This window comes from Pogona vitticeps, chromosome 2, assembly GCF_051106095.1.
Source record: "Pogona vitticeps strain Pit_001003342236 chromosome 2, PviZW2.1, whole genome shotgun sequence".
NCBI lineage: Eukaryota > Metazoa > Chordata > Lepidosauria > Squamata > Agamidae > Pogona > Pogona vitticeps.
Window position 1 is genome coordinate 69,589,955 of NC_135784.1, and position 21,436 is coordinate 69,611,390.

General features: G+C 41.0%; 1 protein-coding gene across 2 annotated transcripts in view; it reads left to right on the plus strand.

Moving 5' to 3' along the window:
* The window catches only part of FAM120A (family with sequence similarity 120 member A), a 76,799-nt gene that overhangs the window by 7,844 nt on the left and 47,519 nt on the right, over positions 1–21,436 (plus strand). For both annotated transcript variants that reach the window (XM_072989662.2, XM_020803641.3), the window contains exons 2-3: positions 720–966; positions 1,354–1,436. In XM_072989662.2, the coding sequence (XP_072845763.2) occupies positions 720–966; positions 1,354–1,436 (330 nt within the window). The remainder of the gene's footprint in view (positions 1–719; positions 967–1,353; positions 1,437–21,436) is intronic.

The following is a 21,436-nucleotide window of genomic DNA, read 5'->3' on the forward strand; positions in this document are numbered from 1 at the left end:
GTCTTACTTGTAAGCTGCCCTTTAAAGGCCCAGAGTAGTACAGTATTTAAAATCGATACAGTAAAAGTCATAAAAACAAATGACAAGTGACAGCAAAACCCACCAAAATCCAGCAGAGTTATGAATTATATCAGAATACTCGGATCCTAAACCAAATTTCAATGGGTGTGAAACACTCTTTCTGTTATTGGCTACCCTAAGCCAAAGATGTCTTGTATTTTAAAAGTAAAATATATACCCTGTATGTTTATGTGTGGGGCCTACTGATTGACAAAAATATTAAATCAGAAGAAGACTTCTGCTGATCTACCAAAACCCCAAAAGGCCAAGGTGGAACCTGATAATCCCATGAAGGCTTTGAAGTCATTCAAATGAAACATAGGTGTTGGCTGCTTTTTGTACTTTCTTTTTTAAGGAAAAAAAATGTGCTGGGAGGTTTTGTATTCTTTCCGTCGAAAGGGAAACTTCGGCTCTATTGATACAGTGCTAGGTGAATAGGCATTCAGAATAGCATCAAAGTTGTGTGAGGGCAATGCTGGTCTGTGAGTTGTCTCTCAGAACTGTATCCAGTGTGTACCATGTGGAAACAGTGCGTTTGCAATATTAAATCTTACTTTAATGTCAAATATTAATACATGTTTCTCTACGTTTGTACATCTGGATACTAATTTGTAATGTATATTTCTCTGCCTTCTTGCTCCCCCTTTTTCTTAACACAGGTTGCACAAAGCATTGAAGATCATCATCAAGAAGTAATTGCTTTCTGTCGAGAAAAGGGTTTCCATGGCTTGGTTGCATATGATTCAGATTATGCATTGTGCAACATCCCTTACTATTTCAGTGCCCATGCCCTAAAACTGAGCCGTAATGGAAAAAGCCTCACGACAAGCCAATACCTGATGCATGAAGTTGCCAAGCAACTGGACCTGAATCCAAATCGGTTTCCTATTTTTGCTGCTCTTTTAGGTAGGTAGAATGACACATGGGGCTTCCACATTTAAGCTGATCTTAAAAATGTGTTAATGGACAATGGCCTGCATTTACATATGAATATATGTGAATATATGTTTGTTCATGGAGGTGCCTGAAGTAAGGCTTGAATCCTAATCATGATTGTTTAGCCATAAATCTAGTTGATATAAGGCATGCGTTCTGATAAACATGTTTTTGAATTCAGATTGAGGCTGGGGAAAGGATAGATTATTTGTTCCATAGTTGCTTATTACTGTTTTAGCTTGCTCCATTTGCACTACCTCTAGTGGTGATTCTTAAAGTATACAATGCTATTATTTATGTAGAATGTATAATATGTGTTTCTACAGTCTCAATTGCAGTGCACATTATATATTCTAGGTAATCACATTCTACCTGATGAAGATTTGGCTTCATTTCATTGGAGTTTACTTGGTCCAGAACATCCACTAGCCTCTCTTAAGGTATAACTTTAATATAAATACTGATGTGAACATGCTCGACAAACATAAGACATAAAACAGATGAACTTTTAATATTGGATGTTTCCTGACAAATCAGAAGATTGACCCATACTTTAGAGAAACTGTGTTAAACTGCATCTCATAGTTTGTAAGCTTCTTCTCATAATTTGCTAGTTATATGAAATACAATTTTTCTATTTTTTGTTTTGATTTTATCATACTAGTATCGATGATGTATTGCAAGTATGATATTTTTTGATTTCTCCATTTCCCCATTGTCTTTTATTAGTAGTTGTTAAAGAACAGAATGTGTCTCTGAGAGTACAAGGTATCTGTACAACAGAGGTGGGGGAGGCTTTGGTTCTGTACTTGTTTTGGACTACAGCTTCCACAACCTCTTACTGTTGGCCATGCTATTTGAGCCTTCTGGAAGCTGAAGTGCAAAGTATCTGCAGGACCAAAGTTATCTTATTCCTGCTCTACAAGATTAATATACATGTTTTAAAAGGTGTGAAATTATTAATTTGACAACATATTAAATGCCCAGAATATGAACAGAAAGTTGTTGTGTTAGTGTACTGGAGAGCTGCCTCTGTCTGCTACTATTAATGTATGTTGAATAAGTAAATGGGGAGAGATCTGTGGTGGTCTCAGGTGTCTATTTCTCTGGGAGGATTGTGATGTGTTAGGTTTGGTTTGGATGGGCATGTATACTTCAACATTTATTCTGCCAATGAGATCTGGCAGTTTGAAAGCCCTTTTAAAACCACCTTCCTTTTTCTACATGGTAGAAAATTCAGTTTTTAAGTTGAAGAAAATTCATTCTAAAAGTTCAGAAGAGCTTTCCAGTTACCAGGCCAGGACACAAGGTTTCTCTAGAGCTCCAAATGCTGTAGCCTTTCATTATAATGGAGGTGCCCCAGCCCAGTAATCATTTTGCTTGCTCCCTTCTTCACCTTTTCTAGTTCCACTATGTCTATTTTGAGGTGCAGTGACCAGAACAGTATGCAATACTCCAGATGCGGCCTTACTATCATTTTCTACAATGGCATTAGAATGCTGTCTGTTTTATTTTCAACCCCCTTTTAATGATACCTAGCATGGAATTGGCCTTCACTGTCGCCACACACTGGGTTGACACTTTCATCGAGTTGTCCACCAGCACACCAAGATCTCTTTCCTGATTTGTCACGGACAGCTCAGAACCCATCAGCTGATAAATAAAGTTTTGGATTTTTTTTTGCCCCAATGTGCATTACTTTACATTTTCTTATATTGAAACACATTTGCCATTTTGTTCCCCCGTTCTCCCAGTTTGGAGAGACCATTCCGGAGTTCTTCACAATCCCTCCTGGTCTTCATCACCTGAAAAAGTTGTGTGTCATCTGCAAACTTGGCCACCTCATTTCTTATCTCTGTCTCCAGGTTATTTATGAACAGGTTGAAAAGCACCAGTCTCAGAACAGATCCCTGGGGCACACGGCTTTTCACCTCTCTCCATTGAGGAAAATTGCCTATTGACACCTACTCTCTGTTTCCTGGTTCTCAAGCAATTCTCAGTCCATAAGAGGACATGCCCTCTTATCCCCTGGCTGTGTCTTTTTCTCAGCAGCCTTTGGTGAAGGACTGCATCAAATGCCTTCTGAAAATGCGCTTAAGTGTATTTAATCATTTGATGCAGCTATATAGTACTTTCATGTTGGTTGAATGAGCAACTAAGTCCTATAGGAAAGCATCTGAATAAAGATTCCCTTTTAGACTGGGTTGTGGAAGAAGTCATCAAACACTAACAACTAATTCCTAACCATGTTTTCTCAGAAATAAAGGTCTATTGAAGTTATATTTCAAGTACAGTAAGTGTTTTAAGATGGTAGCATGAGATCCAAGAGTGAGGGACAGGTGTAATTTTTACTGATTTGGACCGATCAATTTTGTGCATGTTGGCCCAAGAATAGGTTCTAGTGCAACAAATACCCATGCTGCAAAGCAGATCTCAGTTTGGAATAATAGCTTCCCATCTATCTCGGGTCACTGATTGACGATAATTTTTTAAAAAAAGCTGCAAGTAGATTAGAGTAGATTAGAGAACCTACTTACTAATAAGTCTTCTTTTGCCTGCATTTGTTTCTTGGACTTGTTCCTCTTTCTGTCTCCTGGGACATGCAAGGAAAATAAGTTAGATGACTTAAACCAGGAGCTAAGTCATTTGCAACAAGGGTGATTTAGAGACTATTAGCAAATCTGATCAGATGAGGGTCCTTTCTGACTCTTAAGTATAGTAGTAATCAAAAGATATTTGATAGGCTCTCCAGATCATATCTAGTTTCAGCATTTGGCTGCTTTTCATAGGGCAATTATATATGCTGAGATGCACATTCATGTCTGCACTGTATTTGGTAACCTGAAGTGGGCATGACGAAAGTCTATCGGTATGCAGATGACCTAGGATAAGTGTTCCACTTTTCTGTTGCTAAACTAACAACATTGCAGGATACTTCAGTGGTTTAGGTATCTGGATGTCGTTGGGAGTTCAGTTCCCCAATGGGCATCCTTGGCAGGGGCTGGACTCAATAATCCTTTTTTAGTTCTAAGATTATTGTTTTAAAGGTGTTCCTAGAATATGTGGCACAACCTTTACTATATAGATTTTTTTCTTTTGTCACAGACTGGTTGATGGTGACGGAGTAAAGGACTATAATGATTTAGGCAAGCAGATAAGTTGAAGAATGCATGCTTTTGCTTAAATAGTTGTACTTAGAGTTCCTGTACATAACTTTTTCACAGTTGGCTAGTTGTTGGGGTTGAAGTACATACGTTTTTCTAAAGTACACAGTCCAAAATCCTGTTGAATTTGTGAAACATAAAGAGGCAGTTGAACAAGTAGTGTGCACTGTCTTGCCAGCTGTCTGTTTCGTGCTTGGTCACATCCTGATTGTACAGTGGTTTGTGTTGCCCATGCCTGGCAGAGTGAGAAAAATGTGTTTAGATTTTTCCTACAGGATTCTGGCCATAATGTGTACATTATATAACCAGAATAGTCTGACACTGATTTTGATATATTTTCATGCAAGCCACTTTTAAGGCATCACTGAAAGATGGGATGTATAGGTAAAATAAAGGTTCCCCTTGGCATTTAGTCCAGTCGTGTCCAACTGTAGGGCGCAGTGCTCCTCCCCGTTTCCATGTCATGACAGTTTCTGTGGTCACGTGGCCAGCAGGACTAGACACGGAACGGCATTACCTTCGCACCGTGGTATCTACTCACATTTTTACATGCTTTCGAACTGCTAGGTTGGCAGGAGCTGGGACAAGCGACGGGAGCTCACTCCATCGCATGGATTCAATCTTACGACTGCTGGTCTTCTGACCTTGCAGCACAGAGGCTTCTGCGGTTTAACCCACAGAGCCACCACGGGATGTATAATTACAAAATATAAAGAAAAAATAAATGCTGAAACTGAGACCCATGCTAAGGTTAGGGTTTATTATTATCATATAGTAGTAGTATCATATAGTAGCAGGAGACTTGTATTCTCAAGAAGGGAAAGCCTCTGAAAATTATCCTGTAGTGGGATACCCTGCAAAAGAAAAGAGTTTAATTCCCCCCACAAAGTGTCCAGTTTTTGTGTATTTGGCTTCAAGTGGAGATTTAATTTTTTTAAAAAAAACATTGAAATCATCTGCAGTGGAAACTGTCCAGTGCTTAGAGGGGTGTCTGGAAGCAGTTCTGGATTGGACTAGGAGACTAGGCTGAAGCTGAATCCAGACAAATGTTGCTAGGGGAGTCCATCTTCTTGTCTAAGGGTGGTATTTCCCCCAGACATGATGGATTTACCTTTCTGTTTAAGGATCATGGGTGCAGTCGGTGAATGATTTTAGATCCAGCACTGGCTATGAGAAAGAGGTCTCCAACATGATACATGCTGCATTTTTTTCAGCTGCAGTGTATCATCCATCTGCACCCTTATCTGGATGTTAGATCCCTAACAACATTGGTCCGTGCACTGGTAGTCTCAAAAATTGACTACTGTGACTCACTCTTATGTGGGGCTTCCCTTGAGACTGACAAGGAAGCTTCAAGAGGTCCAAAGTGCAGCAGCTGGATTGAAATATGATCACATCCTTACATTGATCACTGGTCTGCTTCCATGTGAGGTTTAAGGTGTTGGTTCTAACATATGAAGCCCTGAATAGATTGGGACCTCACTAGCTGCGTGAATGTCTTCTGCCAAGTTGAGCTGCCTGTCTGACCTAGTCCTCACAAACCATGTGGCTACAAATATTAGTACCTTGAGAAGCCAGGAAAACAACAACCAGAAGCTGGGCCTTCTCTGCTGTGGCACCTTCCCTGTGGAATACATTGCCACAGGATTTACACCAGGTGCCCTTTCTCCGTGGTTTTAAAAAACTAAAAATAGCTTTTAAGGAAGACTTTGCGGAGATTCTCCTCAGCATAGAAGGTGTGGAAGAGGAAGAAGGGTTCTTCTTTGCCATTTAACAATTTCTTGCTGCTTGTATTTTTTGATCTTTGTATTTTAGAATGTGTTTTTCTGATTTTTGCTCTATTTTATATACACCACCTGGAGTAGCAGTTTGCTAAATGGGCGGTATAAAAATTAAGTAAATAAATAATTTCCTAACTCCTTTCTGGATGTAGAAGCAACTTTCCAAAGATAATGTAAGCACCTTTGTTGTATGTTACACCATTTTACAAGTGGGATGTGAGGTTGAAAATAATCATTCCACTATGTTCAGTATATTTCTTTTACGTTATATTTTTACTGTATTCTAGAGCACTTAATATCTATGAGCAGTTCATAAAACAAAAGTAAAATATTTATTTATTTATTTATTTATTACACGGCTTAGAATTTACCCAGATGCAACCTGTAAAAGCCTTCCCTAATAACCTTCATTTTGACCATGAAGAAGATGGTAGTGGCTGGGAGTAGCTAAATATAAGTGTAAAATAGCATATAATAAAAAATTGTAATATCCCTAGAATAAAACCTTGGTAACATTGGCAGTAGTCGAGCACAGCAGATTGAATATTTAAAAAGTACCTACTCACTTTTTAAACAGAAAAACTAAAAGCGGAGTTGCAAAGTACAGTGGTGCCCCGCATGACAATGATAATCCGTTCCAGGAAAATCGCTGTTAAGCGAAATCGTCGTCATGCAAAAAACAATTCCCCGTTGGAATGCATTGAAACCCATTAATGTGTTCCAATAGGGAAATTACCTCGTCGTCCAGCAAAGATCGCCCATAGGGGAAGCCATTTTCCGAGTGCCGATCAGCTGTTAAAATGGCTGCCCTGCAAAGCATGGGTCTGGAAAACACAGGGCAGCCAGAAAAATCACCATTTTACGAACAAACAGTTCGCGAAGCAAGGACCTAATCGACTTCCAGCGAAAATCCCCCATAGGAAACGTTGTCATCGTCATGCGATTTCGTTGTTCTGCTGGGTCGTCATGCGGGGCACCACTGTACTTTGCCATGCAAAAGAACATAATGTAGGCAGTAAGTGAGTCTATTTAGGAAGGGCATTCTATGGGCAGAGTGCCACTGCTGAAAACATTGTTTTGACTTTTACCATATCTCATTTGGTGGGGCCATCTAGGAGAGGTGCCAAAATGATGATTATTTATCTTTTACATATCTTGATTTCAACAAGTTTATCGACCACCAATCTTAAGATAATACCCTTGTTCTGCCAGTTCATCTTTAGATTAAAATCACTAATATCTCCACATATCTCACGTTTGTCCCTTGAGATGTTCTTGCCGGATCAGAAGCTACCCATAATGGTATATTTCCATAATGTTGTGCATTAACTGTCTTCCAAACCCATAACAGACCTCTCCTGATCAAATGTAAGTTTTGCATTGCCTATCATTTTGGTACCATAGGTAGGTATGGCAGCCTAGCCTTAAATCATGCCCCTTAATTTTTAAAAGTCTCACATTTTGTAGAATAACTCATTCCTTTACCCAGGACAGAGCTGCTATTTTGGAACCGCCGATCAGCTGTTCTTAAAACATTGTTATGCGAAACGCTTACCGATGTTTTACCATCTAAAACATCGCTATGCGATCGCTTTTGCAATTGCAAAAAACACATCGCTATGCGGATTCGTCATTAAACAAATCGCTCGTTATGCGGGGCACCACTGTATATTAATTTTTTGCGGTTATTCTACCCATTGGAGATAATTGGAATTTAGACTATTTCTGCAAATCTACTTTGATTTCTTTCATTACTTCCATATAATTGTCTGTCATTAATGTACTTGCTTTTTTGTCATATTAATTCCTAAGTACCTAATCTTACACATTTCTTCACATCCGGAGTGTTTTCGTAATTCTTCTTTTTCTTCTTTTGTCATATTTTTCATCAGAATTTTTGTTTTTTGTTTATTTTGGTGTGACCAAGGCAACTTCTATTTTGCATCCAATTCTGAAGCCCAGTAATTGTGGTTCAGTGGCAAGCACTTATTGTAGGGAATAGTTGGAGTTTACTGGCAGCCACTTGCAAAAGCACCCTTCCAAGGAAGTGGATGTTAGCAATTTCCTGTAATAATATAGCTACACTAAGTTCATGCTAGGTTTCTTGAAGAGCAGATTGATCGCTGTCACTTGAAGTTCTGTCTTCCTTTATGGAACAATGTGTTCCTTTATTTTGATAAGAAAAGCAAAATGTTAAAAACCTCTTTCCTGAGGAATCCTGCCTTGATCTCCAGTATGAGTAATTTTGCAGCCACTGATTCTCATATTTGGAGTCACTTTTAACCCAAACAATCATTGTTATGAGGGGGTGCTGATAAGTATTGTGCTTTTCCCAGAAAAAATTGAGCTAGGAAGCTGTAACTGCCACACTATTCTACATATTCCCCCAGGAAGTCAATGGACTTGCGACGTCTGTCTTGCAGCTTCTTAAGTCCCTGCAAATGAAATTCTTCCAACTGCTGGTGTAACCACTCATTTGCAGCATTAGTTGCCTCCAGAACACTCCCAAATCGTTGTACCGTTACATGTTTTTTGAGTTTGGGGAACAGATAATGGAAGAAGCCAGGTCGGGAGAATAGGGCGGATGGGGCATCACTTGAAAGCCTAAGGAGGTCAGTTTTGCCATTGTTTCACCTGCAGTGTGTGATGAGGTGTTGTCATGCAACAGGATGACACCTTTAGAGAGCCTTCCTCGATGTTTTTCTTTGATGTTTTGCCTCAACTTTGTCAATAAAGCACAGTAATATTTTGCATGATGATTGAACCCTGTTGGAGGTAGTCCACCAGCAGAACTCCCTTCTTATCCCAAAAAAATGTTGCCATTTGCTTCTGCACCGACCTTTGCACTTGTAACTTCTTCAGCCTGGGGGAACCACTGTGCCTCCATTCCTTAGACCAGAGGTCGTCAACCCCCAGTCCGTGGCCCGGTGCCAGTCCTTGGTCTGAGCCAGACTGGCCCACGAAGACAGCCCTCCCGCCCCCTGCACGCACTCCCCTCCCCACAGTTGCTTTGCGCACGTGCCAGCGCTGGTGTGAGCTCTCCCCCACCCCTTCACACATGCTCACAAGTGCCTGAGCACCCATGCGAAGGAGTGGGCAGGTGTGCAAGTGCCCCTGCACATGCACGAAGGGGTGGGGGAGCGCTCACGGCAGCGCAGGCAGTGGGGCACTCCCCCACCGCTTCGCATGTGCAGGTGCCGATGTGCAAAGAGGTGGGGGAGCACTCACACTGGCAGGCGGGCGCTCTCCCACTGCTTTGCGCATGCACCTGCGGTGGGGCTACCGCCTTCCTCGGAGGCTCAGCCAGTCCGCTGTCACAAAAAGTTTGGGAACCGCTGCCTTAGTCTTTGTCTCAGAATCATGACAGTAGATCTGTGTCTCATCACCAATTACCAGTTTGCCTAGAAAACCTGCAAAATGTTCCAAAACAGCCACCAATGACTCCACATGTTTCCTCTTTTGTTCAGTTGTCAAAAGTTTGGGGATCCACTTTGCTGCCAGCTTTCTCATGTCCAGGTCGTTGTGGATAATGCCAAGTTAAGTTAAAATCATTGGTAGTTGGTATTTGCACCATTGAATGCAGTGGTGCCTCACATAGCGATCGCTCTGTTTAACGAAGAAATCGCTTTGCAATGATGTTTTTGCGATCGCAAAAGCGATCGTTTTGCGATGTTCCCTATGAGGAAAATTCGCTTTGCTATGATCGCAGGGAAGTGATCATTGCAAAGCCCCCATTTTCAGCCAGGTGATCGGCGGTTCCAAAATGGCTGCCGGGTAAACAAAATGGCCACCCGCTGTGTTGCCTCGCTTTAGAGGCACCAAAAATGGCCGCCCCATGGAGGATTTTCACTTAAGGTTAGGTTTTAAGCCCATAGGAATGGAGCGCATTAATGGCATTTTAATGCGTTTCTATGGGCTTTTTAATATCGCTTAGCGATCAATTGGACTTATAGGTTCATTCCATTTAGATAAAGTACTCTTTGTGGAGAATTAGTGCAGAGAAAACGCCCCAGAGGGAGACCACAAGGATATCTGCAAGCGGGATCTGAACGCCTTAGGGATGGAGCTCAACAGATGGGAAACCTTGACATCTGAGCGTTCAGCCTGGAGGCAGGCGGTGCAGCATGGCCTCTCACATTTTGAAGATGCACTTGTCCAGCAGGCCAAGACAAAGAGGCATTCCCAAAACCAGCAAAATCAGGGAGCTGGACAGGGGACCAAATGTATTTGTCTTCATTGTGGAAGGGATTTTCACTCTCAAATTGGCCTCCTCATCAACACTGGACACTATTCCAAGACCTCTATTCAGAGCACATTACCATAGTCTCTCGGGACTGAAGGATGCCTGCTAACTGTCCCCATACAGTGGTGCCTTGCTTGACGATGTTAATCCGTTCCAGCGAAATCGCTGTAGAGCAATATCGTCGTCAAGCGGGGAAAAACCCCATTGAAAACTGCTCAGTGCGTTCCAATGGGCTAAATACCTAATTGGCTAAATACCAGCAAAGGTCCTGAAGCTCCCATAGGATCATTTTTATAATGAGAAAGACATTGGGAGCTGTGGGAAGTCTTTAATGTAAGAAAGTTGCCATCAGCTGTAAAATCATCCAGCTGGTAGTAAAAGACTCCCCCCCCAATTCTGTGGCCCCCATGGCTTCCCTAAAACAAAAGGGTTCCCACAGGAATCTAAAGGCTTTTGGGAGGGGATTGGAAATACCTTATTTATTATAAATACAGCATGATGGATTTCAGCCATTATTACAGATAGCGGTATATGAATATTCCTGCACAGGTGGAAACAACAACTGTCCACTCACAAACATTGCTGATGCTGCCAGCTCCACGGTGCTTTCCTATTGCGCTGTTGTCCACAATCAAGTACCCAGTCCTGGCAGGAGGTGGGATGACAAACCTCTTGGGGCCGGATCCTCATTATTTCCACCTGTGCAGGGATATTCGAATATGTATACCCCCATCTCTAGCCATTATGTAACCTGTATGTGGGTTATCACATGAAAATTGTATTCTCTCTGTTCTGTCTCTTTGCTATCTCTTCTTGTAATAATATTACTGCTTTATTTCCATCAGTTCCCTCTATTTTCTTGTATTCTATGTAGGTGTCTATTTTTTTAGATGCATTCATTTCTCTTGCTCACATTTTGTCTGTTTTTTCTTTCCTATCATGATGTTATCATCGCTGGAACATGGTTCTTGCAGATAGTAGTACAGCTTTCTAGATTAATAGAGTTCTTGTCCAGGGGATTTACAGCCTGGGAGCAAAGGCATATTGGGGCAATTGACATGAAGAATACAGTATGTTGCACTGGAACACATCAGACTGCAAGTGTGTTGGAGATGCCATGTTTCACATGTGTCTCCATATTGAAAAGGCTTCCTGTATGTATCAAACTCAGATGTACAAAGTCAAGTTGACTTAGAACCCTGCCCCCTAACATCTTAATACTCTAAGAACTGGAAATTCTTTGTGTGAAGAAAGATGCAACGAAACTGCAGAATATAGTAGAATCCAATAAACATGGTAGTGAGGTGAACTTGGTGATCTGATTTTATGGTTTTGGTCTGAACAGAACAAATAAAGACTTGGATAAAGTCCAAAAATAGTGGGGAAAAAGGACAGTAGCTTGTAATGCCCAATGATTGGTTTCTAGGGTTATCCACCAAAGACTGTGTTGTTTCCCCACTCAATATTTCCCCAACACAACTCTTAAGAGCATACTTCTTGTAGCTATTTGAAGGACATTTGTTCAACTCTCAATGTAGAAATGGAGAGCCCTAATTCATTGCCTCTTTGAAGTCCTTTAAAGTTCCAGGACCTTTTCAGTTGTAAATGGAAAGAGATAATTTCTTAATGTTCTGAAAATGCATGCATTGCTTGTTTGGCGTGCCACTTCTGCAACTGAAACAGCTGCTGAGTACTACTAGCTTGCATGAATTGTTGAAATGGGGAGATTTTGTCTAGCAGAAAAGATACAGAGGACTTTTGAAATAGAGACATTTTGAATTTTATGCCTTGGTATTGGAATTAAATCTCTCTATCTTTCGGTCTTGAAGGAAACACAGTCAGCCTGTTGGAATTTGCTAAGGTAGTCACTCTCAGCTTTTCATCTGCAAAAGGGATTCACAATGAGCTTTGCTTGTCATGTACTAAATCTCAAACGTTGCAGTTCCTTCCACTTTTCACATCTCATTATTATCAATTTTGGATATGCTCTAGTAACCTAATAAAACTTCGCCTTCATTTCACAAGCAACTACATGCACAAGTTCTTTTTCTCTTCCCTTTTTTCTTTGAAGCTGTCTGTAACTATTTTCCTTTACAAACATAGGCCCATGAACTGTTGGGATACTTCAGCATAACATGATCTTCTCTTTGACTGTATGTCTTTTATGTACGTTATGGCATCCTCCCTGTACTAGCAGAAGCGTTTGAGGTTTTTCTTCTAGTAGTTATAGAATAAAACTCTATTCACTGCCTGTCTTTTTCAGCCACTTAATCTGCTGCTGCTGCTACTTTCTTTTGTGGACTTCTCGGTTCCTGTTACTGGGTAAAAAATTATAATCTTCTCCAGGATTGCTGAGTTCTCCTTTCAAACTTCCATTTCCAGGTGTGATGTCACTTCCTCCTCCATAATTCTGGTGCTTCTCAGTCAGTTTCTTTTTAAGTGTCTTCAGTATCCATTTGAGTATAACTCCCATGCTGTTAACTGCTTTGTTAAAGCGCCTGTATCTTGTGGTTGTAGGAACTACAGTATAATAATTAATTCTGACTTTTGTTTCCATTAGAAATGTGTGTTCAGAATATTCTGCTGATAAGAGCTAAACCAGCTGTCTTTATCACTGAGTGCATCAAATATTGTTTTGACCTTGTATTTCAGATAAATGCTGTTGTGGGCAAAAATACAGCCATTTACTTAAAAGCAAAATGAAAAGGATGCCCCCAAAGCAGTGAACATTTTAAAGTGGCAATTTATTAAATTCTTTTTCTTTTCCAATATTTTCTTTTCCTATATAAACAAAACTGAGGCTCGGAATGTTCCTTTCTTTCTAAATTAAGATTAGGCACATCATTTTAAAGATCCTGTTTTCCCTCTCATTAGTACCATGCTGTAAAGTTAATAGAAGTGACTTGATAGTTTTGAAAAGTTAATAAAAATCTAGTGTTAAAGGGTGGTTATTGTTTAATACTGTTCTAAACACCCCCAACTTATGCTGAAATGTAACAAGTGGTATCCATTTAGTGTCATCTCCTGACAGAATGTTACCCGTCAGCAAAATAGTTTCGCCACCACTTCCAAGTCTGCTCCAGAAGATTGGGAGCTCTTGCTAACAGATTTTGGGATGGCATGTAGAAAGGAGGAGAGCAGAAATTTCATTGTGTGAGCAGAGGTCTACTCATACATTGTGTGCCACTCCAGCCTTTTTTAAATTTTTTGAGTGTTCATTTCTTTGTTCTACTTCATCACTTACGTTTACATGAACTCTATCTAAAATAAAATAATCATTAAACTTTGAAAATGGCTTTGCACTGATATGGATCCATTCGGACAGTGGTTTCCCAATCTTTTTTGAGTTGTGACCCCTTTTTATAGTAGTAGCCAAGTAATTGTTCTGCCCCTACCACCGTGTTTCCATAAAAAGGCATTTTTAATCTGGTAAAGCTGTCCTTTCTCAAATTACAGGTTTCTTTCTGCCCTCCCAGGGGGCTATTTCTCATACATACACATACATGCTAACTGTGGTATTCCACGCTTTTAACTTTAATATCCCACTCTTGAAAAGTCAAAGCAAAAATTATTAAATTAGGACTACAACACATATAAGGTGATCTGTGGGCCCCCAAAACACACTTTATGATCCCACTTGGTGGTCACACCCCCCCCCCCCCCCCCAGGTTGGAGAACATTGCTTTAGTACATTTGGAAAAAATAATTTTCATTTGTGATTTCTTAGAGTCAGGTGAATTTTCCCCTCAGTATAAGTGTTGTAATATATTGCTGTTGAATAGGCCCCAATATAGTGAGATAGCTGGGCTTGTTAGCTAAATAGAATATGTTAATAGTGCCTGTTAATACCTTCAGAAAGGTGTTATCTTACAGCTGTACCACTCAACACTAAGAGCTGTTCCACAGTGGAACAGACTGCTTTCAGCTGTGCTTCATTCAAGATTTTTATACAGAGGTTGAATTGAGAACATGTCAGGAATGCTTTTGCTTGGGATTTCTTGCTATGGCAGAAGGTTGGTCTCAGTGACCGTTGGAGTCCTTCCTGGCATTACAGTTCTGTGATTCTACTGCTCACACAAGGAGCAGGATTTGTTGTGCAGACACCATGGCTGCCATACAGGTCCAGATTTTTTGTACTTCTCTTAGAAATCAAACTGTTGTCTCCCTTCCCAAAACCATTTTAGCTGGAGAACTCTAGTTTCACTCCTAAATAACCTAAATAAATAAATAAATAAAATCCTGTACTATATTTCCACATTGTTTCCAAGAGCCCTGAAACAGTATTACCGTATTTTTTGCTCCATAAGATGCACCTCTCCACAAGACACACCAAATTTTTAGGAGAAGAAAACAGGAAAAAAATAATTTGTTTTCTTCTCCTAAAAATTGGTGAGCCTTATGGAGAGGTCCATCTTATGGAACACACCCTAGGACCCTTTGGAGGCTCACCCTGCCCTCACGGGGTCAGAGGGGCGAAATCGCCACCTTCTGGGACTCTTCAGAGGCTTCCCAAGCCTCAAGAGACTCCCAGAACCTGGCAATTTTGCCGGCGCTGGCCCCGTGCGGTGGTGGGAGAAGCGTGGCAAGGGTCCTGGGAGGCTCCCTCGGACCCTTGCAACGCCCCCCCCCACCTGGAAGCTGGCGATTTCGCCGGTGCTGGCCCTGTGGGGGATGGAGGAGCCTCACAAGGGTCCTGGAAGGCTCACGTCCCCCCCACGGGGCCAGTGGCGACGAAATTGCTGCCTTCGCTCCATGATACGCAGGGACTTCCCCCCCACACTTTTTTTTTTGGTGGGGAAGTGCGTCTTATGGAGCAAAAAATACTGTACCTTTTCACATTCCTTTTCTATTCTGCACCTCCCTGCTCCTTGTAGTTCTTTTTTGCCTGCTGGATGGTGACAATTTTCAATATGAGAATTAGCACCCAGTGAACATAATTCTTCCTACTCTAATACTAGTCCATTCCAGGGCCTGGAACCTGTCTTCCAGCAAATCAGTTGTTCTCATGCACAGTACCATCCCATGTTCCTCTTGTGAAATTCATAAGGAAGGATGACAAACTATTGGTGAACAAAACAGCATGTGCTAATTTGACCTGTATTTAGCTGTACTTGTGCAGCGGTACACACTCATGCTTTGAGTGCCGTGTCCATTCTGTTTTTGGTTTGAAGTCTCTACAGAATCACCTCCTTTGGTGTTGGAAGTTTTCTTTTTCTGGTAGGCTGCTTTTCCACTTACAGATTTTCTCTGGGAATGGAGGGACCTGGATTCCTGGTTTATATGGGGGCTGGCAGATAGTACTGTGCCAATTTGACATTTATTGTAAACTGGGATAGAGGGTTCTCTTCAGCTTGATTCAGGGGAGAAAGCATACATGTGTGAACTGAGGTAAACAAACTATTTCTGAAAAATAAATAAAAATGAACTGACTCTATGCACTATTAGTAGCTAAGGCTGAAATTGGTTCCTTGTCTGGGGTTAGTGTGGGAGGGGCTAGCAAGGGAGGCAGATTTTTACTTGCATTTGCTGGATAATATACCCTAAGGTTAGCAAAGGTCAGGCAAAAGCTAAGATGAGGGAGGCTCGGAAAGAAAGAACTAGAAACCGGGCTTTCTCGGCAGTGGCTCCTTGTCTCTGGAATAACCTACCTCCGGAGATTCGCGCTGCACCCTCGCTGGGTACTTTTAAGAACCAACTAAAAACATGGATGTATAGGCAGGCCTTCCCTTCCAGTTAATTCCTGTCCTCTTTCCTTTTTTTTCTCTTTATTTGATTTATTTTTATTTTTCCCATCTTATAGAATCATTTAATTAATTAATTGTTATAAATTTTTTTAGAACTTGTTATCCTTATGTTGTAAGCCGCCTAGAGTGGTCAAAATGACTAGATAGGCGGGGTATAAATACAATAAACAAACAAACAAACAAACAAACAAACAAATGTCTTTTCAGCAGACACTTAAAGCTCAGCCCATTTAATGTCTTTTGAACTTCTATCTGGTTCCAGATAAAAGCAATCATTTATTTATCTCATACTTGTATACTGTTAAGTATTTGAAGTTATTTGTAATTTAAAGTCACAATTTTATTTCGAACACAGTATGCCTCCTCAATATAACGATCTGGCATAATTAGATGGTGCTGATGTCATGTGGTTGCAGGAGTGGAGGGATACTGTGATTGGGCAGCATAGTGTTCTTTCTTTTTCTTACTTCATCCAGTGTTGCTGATCTTCTGAGCAGGTGGTGTCGATGTGCCACAGTCTGCAAAACTCTGAGGTAGTGGCTGTTCAAGGAGCATTTGGAATAGAGGGTACTCCCTAGTCCTGCTGATTTGGTGCCTTATTTACATCCATAGTAGGGCCCTCCAGGCCTTTTCTGGAAGTGGCTTTCATTACCCAGGCTTTTCGTTGCTATATCTTGGTACTAACTTCCCTGAATTGTGGCGGCAGCTGCTATGGGCAAGGGGTTTTGGGAGGCAGAGATTATTTAGAGGTCACTTCCTAATCTACTAGGGGTTCCTGTTTACTGTGACTGATGATGCTGTCATACCTCACAGTTAGAGGATAGCAGAAATACCTAAGCTGTGGAAGAAACCACAGTGTGGTTTAGGTACTTTATAAATATACTGCAACACCTTACTTGAAGTGCTAGATACAGTGGGGTCTCGACTTACGAACCGCTCTCATAGGAATATATGGACTCGACTTACGAACTTAGATTCGAGTTACGAACTCTTTTTTTCCTTTTTTTTACAGCTAAGTCATCTTAGGTTAAAAGGAAAAAAGAAAAAAATATCCCCCTCTAGTGGCAGAAGGCGGAATAGCAGCTTCCCATTAGTTTCTATGGACGAAAAGAGCAGATACGGATTAAATAGTTTTCAATGCATTCCTATGGGAAATGCAGATTCGACTTAAGAACTTTTCGACCTGAGAACTGCCTTCCAATACGGATTAAGTTCTTAAGTCGAGACCCCACTGTATGTTGGAATCAAGTTTCATAGTTGGTATACGACCTCTGTGACCTTACTAGTGGACATCTATTGATGTTCATAAAAATTAGTAGTGCTCTTTAGACCCAACTTGTTTATTTTACTGTATCCAACTCTTGCAGCAGCAACAGCTGTGAGAATGCTGTTTAATAAACGATCAGAAGGGAGCACATAGATAAAGCTAAAAGCACTTAAAATACTCTTGATGGGCTGGAGACTTGTAGGTCCCCAGATGTTGATGGACTGCAACTCCTATCAGATGTAGTCATAACACACTGTGAACCATTGGATTCATTACATGGCAGCTTTGAGCTTAGGGAATGCGGAACACTGGCTTTATATGTTTAGATGATATGCAACAACTTTATTTGTTGTTTATTATTAGAACCTTTTGTAGATATTTTAAATTTCTGTGAGGTAGTTTTGTGATAAGGGGAGAAGGCAAAAATGTTGACAACTATCATTATTAACAACAAATGATCTTTCTGCCCCCCCCCCCTTGGGCATTGCCTTCATGTTGTAGCAGCTGAATAGTTTTATAGCTGAACTAAGCTATTTAAAATGCAATTTTACAGTAGGCCATTTGCTACAGAGAACTCCTTTCTTGAAGATGAATAGTGGTTGCCTTGCCACCCAGTTTTCTGAATGGATTCTCTTGTTGCCTTTGTTTTTTCAGGTAGTATTTTTGTTCTCCGGTTTCATTTGTGTTCTCTTCCCTCTCTCAGATTTTATGCTGGAGCCACTCAAATTATAGACATTCCTAAAAACCATTTTTGTTTAGAAGATCTTACTTCCTGATTTCTTACACAAGAGTGTTTGTGTCAAGTTCCAAATTCCCAGGCTATTTTCTTTTAATTTTGGAAACTTTTTGCATACAAAATTTATGCTGCAATTAACAGGCATCAGATTTGGAACTGAATGGGATTAAACTTTGGAACTGATACAGGACCTAGTCACTTCTCCTAAAATGAGAAACCCTGATCTTTTTCACAGATTCAGCATGAAAAGAGGGGCCATGCATTACAAACAATTAAATTTGAGTTATTTGTTAAGAGTCTACCTTAGTCTCACGGAAATTTTCATCTTAATTTTCTCTCAAATTATTCTTTCCAGTACTCTTGAGTACTCACTTCTAAAGATAGCAGATACTTATAGAAATATAGGGTTCTCTAGAGTGTATTTTATTCCCAAATTTAAATTAATCCTCTTTTTTCCCCACTACCCTTTTGACTTTGTCCCTGTCTTCTGGTGGCTAAATAAGAATGGTGGTTTTCACATGAGGTAATCTCTAGTAACTCTGTTCAGTTATGAAAGTTGAGAGCTGGATCTTTTGTGAATGGCATATGAGGTCTTCAGGTTTCAAATAAATACCAAGAATGTATGTGCGAAGGCTTTCACGACCGGGATCTAATGATTGTTGTGGGTTTTTCGGGCTCTTTGGCCGTGATCTGAAGGTTGTTCTTCCTAACATTTCGTCAGTCTCTGTGGCCGGCATCTTCAGAGGACAGCACTCTGTGCTCTGGTGTAGTTGGCTTGGGAGTGGAGTATTTATGGTTGTGAGATGGGCTTTTGTCTTGTTCTGTAGAAGGGTGACTAGTGTGTCTTGTTGTGGGTGTATTGTCGTGATAAGAAGGAGAGATTATCTGTCACTGTGGTTGATGGGTGTCATTAGCTGGTCCTTGTGGCTGGGTAGAGTTTGTTGACCTTTTGCATACTGTATTTTTGAGAGCTGGGAGCCAAGTTTTGTTGAGTTTCAAACTTTCCTCTTTTTTGTTGAAATTCTGCTGGTGCTTGTGGATTTCAATGGCTTCCCTGTGCAGTCTGACATAATGATTGCTGGTGTTGTCCAATATTTCAGTATTTTGAAATAGAATTTCATGTCCAGTTTCTTTTAGATTTTTCTGGTTGTTTTAGTCTGCAATGTCTCTAATGTTCTTTGATTCTGGTGCAGATGCTTCGTTTTGTGGTTCCAATATATCGTTTGTTCGTTTAGTCGTGTCCGACTCTTCATGACCCCATGGACCAGAGCACGCCAGGCCCTCCTATCTTCCACTGCTTCCCGTAGTTGTGTCAATTTCATGTTGGTTGCTTCACAGACACTGTCCAGCCATCTCATCCTCTGTCGTCCCCTTCTCCTCTTGCCGTCACACTTTCCTGACATCAAGGTCTTTTCCAAGGAGTCTTCTCTTCTCATGAGATGGCCAAAGTACTGGAGCCTCAGCTTCAGGATCTGTCCTTCCAGTGAGCACTCAGGGTTGATTTCCTTTAGAATTGATAGGTTTGTTCTCCTTGCAATCCAGGGGACTCTCAAGAGCCTCCTCCAGCACCACAATTCAAAGGCATCAATTCTTCGGTGGTCTGCTTTCTTTATGGTCCAGCTCTCACTTCCATACATCATGACAGGAAAAAACATAGCTTTGACTATTTGGACTTTTGTTGGCAAGGTGATGTCTCTGCTTTTTAAGATGCTGTTGAGGTTTGTCATCACTTTCCTCCCAAGAAGCAGGGGTCTTTTAATTTCGTGGCTGCTGTCTCCGTCTGCAGTGATCATGGAGCCCAAGAAAGTAAAATCTGTCACTGCCTCCATATCTTCCCCTTCAATTTCCCAGGAGGTGATGGGATCAGTGGCCATGATCTTAGTTTTTTTGATGTTGAGCTTCAGACCGTTTTTTGTACTCTCCTCTTTCACCCTCATTACAAGGTTCTTTAATTCCTCCTCACTTTCTGCCATCAGAGTGGTATCATCTGCATATCGGAGGTTGTTGATATTTCTTCCGGCAATCTTAATTCCGGCTTGGGATTCCTCCAGTCCAGCCTTCCGCATGATGTATTCTGCATATAAGTTAAATAAGCAGGGGGACAATATACAGCCTTGTCGTACTCCTTGCCCAATTTTGAACCAATCAGTTGTTCATATCCAGTTCTAACTGTTGCTTCCTGTTCCACGTATAGGTTTCTCAGAAGACAGACATGGTGGTCAGGCACTCCCATTTCTTTAAGAACTTGCCATAGTTGGCTGTGGTCCACACAGTCAAAGGCTTTTGCATAGTCAATGAAGCAGACGTAGATGTTTTTCTGGAACTCTCTGGCTTTCTCTATAATCCAGCGCATGTTTGCAATTTGGTCTCTCGTTCCTCTGCCCCTTCGGAATCCAGCTTGTACTTCTGGGAGTTCTCGGTTCACATACTGCTGAAGCCTACCTTATAGGATTTTGAGCATAACCTTGCTAGTGTGTGAAATGAGTGCAATTGTACGGTAGTTGGAGCATTCTTTGGCACTGCCCTTCTTTAGGATTGGGATGTAGACTGATCTTTTCCAGTCCTCTGGCCACTGTTGAGTTTTCCGAACTTGCTGGCATATTGAATGTAGCACCTTAACAGCATTATCTTTTAAGATTTTAAATAGTTCCACTGGAATGTCATCAGCTCCACTGGCCTTGTTGTTAGCCAGGCTTTCTAAGGCCCACTTGACTTCACTCTCCAGGATGGCTGGCTCAAGGTCAGCAACTACGTCTGGGTTGTCCGGACTATCCAAATCTTTCTGATATAATTCCTCTGTGTATTCTTGCCACCTCTTTTTGATGTCTTTTGCTTCTGTTAGGTCCCTCCCATTTTTGTCCTTTATCATGTTCATCTTTGCACAAAATGTTCCTCTAATATCTCCAATTTTCCTGAACAGATCTCTGGTTTTTCCTTTTTTGTTATTTTCCTCTATTTCTTTGCATTGTTCATTTAAGAAAGCCCTCTTGTCTCTCCTTGCTATTCTTTGGAAGTCTGCATTCAATTTTTTGTAGCTTTCCCTATCTCCCTTGCATTTTGTTTCCCTTCTCCTCTCTGCTATTTTTAAGGCCTCATTGGACAGCCACTTTGCTTTCTTGCATTTCCTTTTCTTTGGGATAGTTTTTGTTGCTGCCTCCTGTAGAATGTTACGAGTCTCTATCCAAAGTTCTTCAGGCACTCTGTCCACCCAATCGAGTTCCTTAAATCTGTTCACTTCCACTGTGTATTCATAAGGGATTTGGTTTATATTATACCTGAGTAGCCCAGAGGTTCCAATATATACCTGGCCACAACTGCAAGGTATCCAGTATACTCCTGCAGTGGTGAGGGGGTCCCTTCTGTCCTTTGCTGACCGTAACATTTGTTGTATCTTTGTGGTGGGCTTGAATATTGTTTGTAGGTTATGTTTTTTCAAAAGCGGTATGTGACCCCTTTGATGTATGGCAGAAATACTTTATTTGCGGATGGCTGTTTTTCTTCTTTA